The 8,731-nt window shown below is 43.6% G+C and overlaps 1 protein-coding gene across 1 annotated transcript; it reads left to right on the top strand.

Annotated features, from left to right (window-relative positions):
* The first annotated feature begins 3,928 nt into the window (after window positions 1-3,928).
* Window positions 3,929-4,867, top strand: LOC146853766 (olfactory receptor 5AP2-like). The gene has a single exon (XM_085650392.1). The coding sequence runs from the start codon at window positions 3,929-3,931 to the stop codon at window positions 4,865-4,867; it is 939 nt and encodes a 312-aa protein (XP_085506518.1).
* Window positions 4,868-8,731: the final 3,864 nt, after the last annotated feature.

Raw genomic sequence — 8,731 nt, 5'->3', positions numbered from 1 at the left:
AACAACCTTTCTCTGGACTTCAGGACTGCTTCATAACTCCAGGAATTCAGGAAAGGACTCAAGACCTGGCTGTTCAAATGAACAGAGCACTGCAAAGCTCCTAGCAACTGCAGTGCCTCGAGTCCCCTACGGGTGATTTGCCGCCATTTATAAATCCTGATTGATTGATATATCTGAAATAGACTTTGACCTTGTGCAGAAACCTTGTGAGCTCACCAAGGACTGCTGGACCAGAGGAGTAGAGAGCTCTTTAATCACCTTGAAAGGTTTGTTTGGGGTATTACTGGCGGACATACTTTTGTTAATGTAGTGAGAGGATTTGACAGCCACAATGGCACGCATATACATAAGTATCAGTTCTTTATGTTTACCTTTCTACTCTGGAGAAGGATTTGCCCACCATTTCCTTTCTTTACTCTGACACTGCCTTTTGAGGTCTTTCAGTTCATCCAAGAACCAAGGCGTGGACGATTTAGCTCTAGTACAGATCTTAGTTTTAATCAGAGCAACCTCATTGATTGTGGCCATCACCCACAGAAAATCATCTGCCGTAGGGTCATGTGAAAAATTTCTTTTCACTAAGGCCTGTTAACTAGCTCATTCCATATCTTTGAAGGAGATTTTGATCCAACTCCTGTAAGATATAGGTTTAATCTTCTCCCTTCTGCAGTGTAATTTTAAAAGTCATCACTCAGTGATCAACCCAACTTAAATGGTGAATGTCTCCCACAGCCAAGGCTGAGTGGTTAGTGAAAGTCCCATCAACCATATGGCCCGTATATGGGTTGGAAATTTCACCGATTGGGTGAATCCAAAATTGATCATAAGTTTTAGAAAGTTGACCGACTCGTTAAACCTTTATCTTCGAAGTGGAAGTTAAGATCACCCAATATTTTAAATTTGGGATTTGCAATGTAGGGCTCAAAGATTTGAGCCCAGGCCTCAGTGAACTGACTTTGAAAGCCAGGAGCAGAAAACAAGGATCCCGAATAGAGTATCTTTACTATTAACTTTAAGTCTCAACCACGCCACCTCACAGGTGTCTTGGGAGCTCGAGTTCATGGACTTGAAGGTATGGTTAATTGAATTTCTGGGTATATTGGCCAGTCCCCCACCTCTGCAAAGAGGCTGATCAAGATAGGCAACGGCATAACTTAGTGGGCAGCTGCCACCAGATCAGGTCCTTAGTACTCCTTTTCATAGGTTTCAGTAATAAACAGACATTCTAGGTCCAGGGTTTGGCTTAACTAACACACTTCAACAATATGTTTGACCACAGAAAATACATTTATCAAAGCACATGAACTCCGCTCCTGGGCATTAGCTCCCCTTTCTCTGACCTCACGCTTTTCCTTGCTAGTAAGAATGGGCACTCCCTGATCAATGGATAGCATGGTGTGCCAGTTACAGTAAGCACAGCAGTGCATCAATGTATTAACTACGTTAAGGGTGTAATAATCCTCCTTCCTATCCCTAATGAATACACTTACCCTCTTTGCAAAAAGTGTCCAAATGGGCAGCATTGTTGGCTCCTGACACCGTCCATGAGTACACGGGCTTGCCTTTGGCTGACATTTGGCTCGCCAGCTGCACATCTGAACATTGGCTCTATTTTTATGTGCAGTTGGGCACATAGAAGAGTGAGCACTAGAACGCTGACCTTCTCCTCTCCGCTGTCTAACCAAAACGGACCACAGGAAGAGAGAAAATATGTGATCTCCCTACCTACAAGAAGATGTGTATGAGCTTAACGAGGAAAAGCTCGAGCTCCAACTGGCTCCACCTAAACAGCCCAGAAGTATGTGCAAAGGAAGCTTTGTCGTTACAATAGCAGCAATTCAAATTCAAATTCATGAAGGCAAAATCACACATAACATATATCAAATCACATCTAATAAAAATGAACAGCAATAAGAAGCAGTTTTTATGGCAAAAAGGAACAGTGTACCTAACTAGCCTCATACACCAGACAATTGGCAGAATCTGGTAAGTAAACATACAGGCAATTCAGTTACCAATCTAGCCAGCTCTACCTCTGCATAAGTGTCAGGATCATGAAAATCATATAACACAAAAGGATTTCATGTTATTAATTTCTAATGAAAGGGTCTAATAGGTAAAGTCAGTGGCGGCTGCTGGTAACCATAAGTGGAGTGCCATTGGGAGTGGGGGTTTTGAGGGGCTGGAAGTGGTTAAAAAATAAAAAAATGATATTGCTTACCTGTGTACAGCTGCTATCTCTTCACTGTCCTCTTCTGCTCTTGACCCCCGGCAGCACATAGGCTCCCAGACTTCCCTAAGCCAATCACAACCCTGCAGTCATGATTGATGATAATAGTATTATCAGCATGACAGCAGCGTTGTGTTTTGTCTGAGTGGTCTGGCTTGCTGCTCAGACAGTGCCTGTGGGCCTTGCACTGTTGTCCACTCATCCTACTGTCATGCGTACTTCTGCTGCCCACCACACCTTCAGTATAGGACAACTCCACTCCGCCGTGGCTCAGCACTGAAAAATAAAATGATAATAACATTTTGTTATTATCATCTTATTTGTCCTTTTTGCATTGCTCAGAGAGCAGTGAGGGGATGCTCCTCCGCCTCAATAGAGGACCCGCTGCTGGGTAAAGTTGTTTGTCTGATGTTTGTGTCACTATTCCAGAAAGAATCCTTCATTTTTTTATATAATTGAAAACAAACGCATTTTGTGGGCATATTTTTCCACTTTAAGTGCATAGGAATGTACCATAGTAGATCTTTGTCAAGTAAAAAAAGAGGAGGATCTAAGGTGTGTTTTGCCTTGGAAGTTAGAGAAACCCGCAAGCATGTATGTTTGCCAGCATCCCCAATCCCTCTCATCCTTAGATATTGTAGGAAATGTACTGCAGCTAATGCCGAGATTTTCTTGGGATGTAGGAGAGCTTTCTCCATGGGGAAAACTATTTCTCTGTTAATTAGACTGCTGCAATGAACTCCGCCCCGTAACAATATACACCCTTAAGGATAGTCACATGACATTTTCAGAGGTCCGCCTGAAATCCTTCGCCTGTCACAGCTTTCTAGCCATGTTTCTAAGAATGTTTGTGAGTATCAAAACAGTGAAAGTAAGTAGACATCTTAATCTTCACCCATACGTTTACACTTTTTGGTGACTAGGGCCCAAAGTTCTTAGGTCCTAGTTCAGAGTTTGGTGGTTCAAAGGACAACGAAACTGGCGGTGGTGGTGTGGCCAGTGGTCTGACAACCGTATTACAACTAGGGCAGTCAGACTGCATTAGGACCACCACAACTGACAGGAATCTGCGATCCCTGGTGCTGGTGTGGCGGTCTGAGGCCAGAATGTGCTTGGTGGTGCCTTTGCAGCACTGCCAAGCATGTTACACGTTGAATGTCATCCACACTTTTCATGGCGCTGAGACCACCGTAAAAAGGTGGCAGAGGGTCAACAAAGGGGGCCCAACAGAGCCTCCTGCTGCCTGAGGGCTTTTGGGATGCATGCAGGGGGGCGTATGATGTGCCCCCTGTCTGCATGCACGCCCTGTCCCAGCATGCCATGGACTTAACAATCCATGCTGTGCTGGAATGCGCTATGGCTGATCCACAGCGCTGCATTTCTAAGGCCCTCGTATGAGACTTTGGAAAGGCAGCGCCATGGGCCAACTGCTGCAGGGCCGCCCGCCCGTATTACAATTTGTAATCCCGTGATTGGCTGGTGGCTGACTTTGACGTTGCGGGAGGAGGGCGGTGGCTTGCCGCCCCACTCCCGCACTGCCAAAGTCATATTTAGGCCCTTAGTCTTCAAATGTTTTTGGTTCTGAGGCCATTTATAATTGAGTTTCTGGATGCAGAATTACCTGTTTCTCTGTAGCAAATGAAGTAGATCAATATGCTAAATATGTTTTCCTGTTCTAGGGACAGTCAATGACGCAAGATGGAAATGAAGAATCACACCAAAATAACACAGTTTGTACTCAAGGGTATCGTAAGTGATCCAGATTTGCAAATCCTGCTGTTTGTGTTGTTCCTTTTCATATATTCTTTGACATTGATATGGAACACAGGGATCGTCTTGGCTGTCAGGATCTCCACCACCTTGTATACTCCCATGTACTTCTTCATCAGTAGCTTGTCCTTCCTAGATGTGTGGTACTCCTCGACAATCACTCCCAAGATGTTAGTGGATTTCCTGGCTGATAAAAAGATAATCTCTTTTCTTGGTTGTGCCTTCCAGGTCTATTTTTTTTGTGCCCTTGGCAGCACTGAGAACTTCCTCTTTGCTGTCATGGCCCTCGACCGCTATGTTGCCATCTGCAGCCCACTGCTATACCCATTTATAATGAACCACAAGGCTTGTGTTTCTCTTGTCACTGGTTCATATGTTGCTGGTTTTATACATTCACTCATTGAGACTGGTTGCACCTTCCGCCTCTCCTTCTGTGCGTCCAATGCCCTTCAGCACTTTGTCTGTGACTTTCCAGCATTGTTCGAACTCTCGTGTACAGACACACGAGTCAACATGCTGGTGCTCTTCACCTTTGCCTCGCTTGTCACCATGTCCTCTCTCCTGATTATCTTTATTTCATATGGGTACATCATTACCACAGTCCTGAAGATCAGGTCTGTCTCCGGGAGAAAAAAGGCCTTCTCGACTTGTGCCTCACACCTCACAGCTGTAACACTCTTCTATGGGACAGTGTTTTTTGTATATCTATGGCCAAGCACCTCCATGAAAGAGAAGAGTGTAGCTACAGTATTTTATACAGTGGTGATCCCCATGTTGAACCCTATCATTTATAGCCTCAGAAACAAGGACATCAAAGCAGCTCTCAGAAATATTGTGTATCAAAAACGATTCCTTAACTGTTTGTAATCATAATCTACATTTATAAAATGCCAAGCACCTGGATATCCAACTAAGCACTACTAGAACTGCAGACAATTGTTCTCTGAAAAGATAAGTTTAAAGTGTCCATCTAATGCTAAGGAATGCCATATCAGGGAATGCTCTCCAGCTGGCTTTCAACCTTCTACTTGAAAGAAGAACACTTTCCTATCAATTGGCTTATCTGCAATATCACCTTATGGACTGAGGCCAGGGTTTTAAGTAGCAGCCTATTCACAAATGGAAGCTGCTGAGTACTTTATTCTGCAAGTTAGTAACCTCCTTTACTGCAGGGGTTTGGAAAATATGCAGCTTGTTAAGATTTATTTGCATGGTCTAGCCAATGATCTGTTCCTATATTCTAAGCTGGCTTCAGTTGTCATTTAAGATGTTTCAATCTATCTTTTCTTTTAAGAGATGGCGGGACTATGAATGTAGTTAGGGATCATCCTTCAATATGTTTCACATCATTGTTCTCGGACACTCTTCCAGGGTAGCTCAGAGGAATTTCCATTACTGTTTACTCCAACTTCCATTATCCTTCCCTAAAATATCTATATCATGCATTTCCTTTGACACAACCATCTGGATTTGAGCTTTGATCCATTTGGATCTTGTGATAAATAAAATGCCACTTGCGTGTCACTTACATATATTGGGAGTTCGCTGTAAATTTTTACAATAGCTGTTGTAGTTTGAATGTAAATATTGTACAATAGTGATCAATAAAGCAATAAATGCTATTTTTATAGTAGGATGTCATCCCAAGTATGGGGTGTCCTGGCTATAGGCTACTGATAAGATTGACAAAAAAACCACACTACAACTTTTGAAATAGTTTTTGTAGACTTTCTGAATGTAAAATAATCCAACAACTACCTAAGCGAAACTGCCACAAAGTCACAGATCTTCGTCAGGTGACAAAAGAAGGAGTGTCTCCCCAAGCAGAAGCATCTGAATTTAGGAACTTGGAGCAAACCGCCTCCAGAGGAATGTAGGATATGAACAAAAGAGAAAAGACGGCTCTTCTTAGAAAGGTAGCTAGGGCACATTCCTTTAATCAATTTGAACATTAGGCAGAGAGCACTTGTTGCCAAATAGGAAGCCAATGAAGTGAAAGGCAAAAAATACTTCACCACAGTCCCTCGGTAGAGTCCAGCTGAGAGGAAATAAGTGTCTGGACCATAGTTTTTTGAGCTAAGTGTAGTATCTTCATGTAAGGTTATTACTGTTATCCTGTATCTTGTAACTAGCTGCTCAGCCAGTGTGAGAGTTCCATGTGGAATGTTGATGTGACTGGAATGTTGGAGGTTGGTGTGGTGTGAGACAGTTACGAGGATGGGCTGAGCAGCTAGCAGGCTGCTCCTGGTGGGGCTATTCTATGGACTTTACTAACTTAATAAATACGCTTAAGATCTATCCTGGCTACGTCTGCTGTGTCACATCAACTTATGGAACCAGGTCACTTCAATTGGCGACGATTTGGAGACTAAAGAAAGCATGCGTGTAACCTGAATAGACTGGTGTGTAACTAAACTAGTGTGACTTGAAGAAACTTGACTTAAAGAAAAGAAACTCCTCATTTGGTGGAACTACCTGGCACCGTGAGCCCCACCAGTGACCACAACACCGGTCGCCCAAACCTCCGTGTGCCAGTTGGAGTGAGGAGTAGAGCTGCAAGCTGTTCCCTTGTGCAGCACAGAGGTTTGCCTCAGTCCAGTTTCTACTTCGAGGTGTTGTGTCCCAGAGCCTCCTTGTGGATGTCTTCGCGACCAAGATTGGTGTCTTTTGAAGGCTGCTGGCCCCTGTGACAGTCGTGTAGGAGAAGTACCTGCAGTCTCTTTGTGTTGGACTGTGGAGGGCCACTTGATGATCGTGAAGTGAGTGTTTGGGGAGCTGTCACCGGAAGAGGTGTTTCTGGTGAGGAGTGCTACTAACCCCAGATCCCTGTGTGGTACTGTTTGTCCTATATTGCGGACAGCCCCAACAACAGCGTGCTGTACCGTGTGGTTGTGCGTACACCCACAAGTCCTGCGCCTGCATGGAAAGTCTAGTACTTGGATATGGCTTTCTACATGTCTGCTAGCTACAAGGGCGCAGCACACGTTAAGATTCACATGGACAGTTGTCCTGCGATAAACCTGTCTACTGCCAGGTGTTGGCGCGACTTTGGAGGTGCCTGAAGAATGACTGTGTATGATACAGGTTTTTACAGGCTGCGCAAGGTATTATTTCCAGATGTGGGCACAACGTAGAAAATGTCTACATATTGTCTCTTTCTGCTTCCTCTCATCAAGGTGTCGTGTATGTCTACTTCAGGCGCAGAGATTATTAATCATGGCCCTGCACTTCAGGTGAAGCAAGTCTGGTGTGGTAACTGTTTGGTGTATTTTTGTCACTCAACCATTCTTGTTGCGGTTGTATTAGTGGACTTCTGGGGTAAGTTTATTTTTTTTCCTCATATTTTGGGCCCCAGCCGTCTCCTACACTTTTGGAAGTTCAACCGCCCTGTTGGTGTTTAAAATAACAAAGTGCGCCATGCTCAGCGCGCGCACTTATCTTCTTGTGGATTCTCTGACTTTCAGTGTTCAGTGACGCATAAGAATTTTCCTCCGTCTCTGCCTTACTAAGCAGCAATGTTGGGCGCACATTCTCGCCTACAACCACCCAGCACGGCGTCACCTAACGTCGTCTGCAACAGAGTTATTTGGAGCCTGAAGCCGCACGAGAATGTCGTGTTCAAAGTGAATGAGGATGAGGCTATTTTTTTGTCTACACCGGCGGTGAGTGAAAAGTTGTTTTATTTTCAAATTGACTACCATCTGGTTCCAGGATATTATTTTTCTTCTTCACGTTCCACACCAGGATTTCAAGAAACTGCCACATGAAACTGCCACATGAAGAAATCTCTTTATCGAAATGGGGAGAACAAACTTGGAAGGGTTATCGCAGCTCTTATTTTCTCGAGTGCAGCGTTGGATTGTTCTTAATGGTGTAATCTTGTTTTCAGGTATTTTCTTGTATTCACTGCCCAGTGTTACGCTGCCACCTAGTTCCAAGTGTGATTTTGGCTGCAATGTTCTTATGTTTTCAGTCCGAGTGAAGTTTATCCACACCTTTCTGTTCCTGTACTTGGAGTCTGATGGTGGAAGTTTCGTTTTTTTTATTGTCTTACTATGCAATATGTGTGAGGCAATTTTTAATATTCGTGTGTACATTTAACTGTGGGTGTGCATTTTTGCAATGCTTGTTTATGCTTTCCTTGTTTACAGAGCCTGTTTGCTGTCATCTGGAACCAATTTACTGTCAGTTAAATATGTATGCAAAGTTTTTTACTTTGATGCTATCTAATGGAAAATTCATGTAGGGGTGCACTATTTGAGAGTGTATCCAGTGTCTCACTACTCGGGTGAGAGATCGCTCACCGGCGGGTCACAGTTTGTTACTGCACTACTAGCGAGAATGTTTTTGCATACTTATGTGGGTGTTCTGATTTAGTACCACTTTCATTTGGTGTAGTGTGTATCAGTCACTTTGTGCTGCACGTTCTCTACTATTCTGTGTTTTGGTCATGCTGTGACTCACGTGTCGGTGTATAGTGGGTGTTAGTCCCACCTATTAAATTAGTAATGGGTGTTAGTCCCATATACTTAGTGTTTAGGGGGTGTTAGTCCCACCTATGTTATTGTTAATGGGTGTTAGTCCCATATACAGGGGGCCCGATTCACAGAACTAACTTAAGACAAAATCCTAAACTTACTACCATTTTGGTATTCACAGAAGGCACTTACTCATTTTGGTATTCACAGAAGGCACTTACTCATTTTGGTATTCACAGAAGTTAGGAGTACT

The sequence above is a fragment of the Triturus cristatus genome, chromosome 4_1 (genome assembly GCF_964204655.1).
Source record: "Triturus cristatus chromosome 4_1, aTriCri1.1, whole genome shotgun sequence".
In the NCBI taxonomy this organism is placed as follows: domain Eukaryota; kingdom Metazoa; phylum Chordata; class Amphibia; order Caudata; family Salamandridae; genus Triturus; species Triturus cristatus.
The sequence above is the reverse complement of the archived record's forward strand: the minus strand, read 5'-3'. Positions and strand labels throughout refer to the sequence as shown.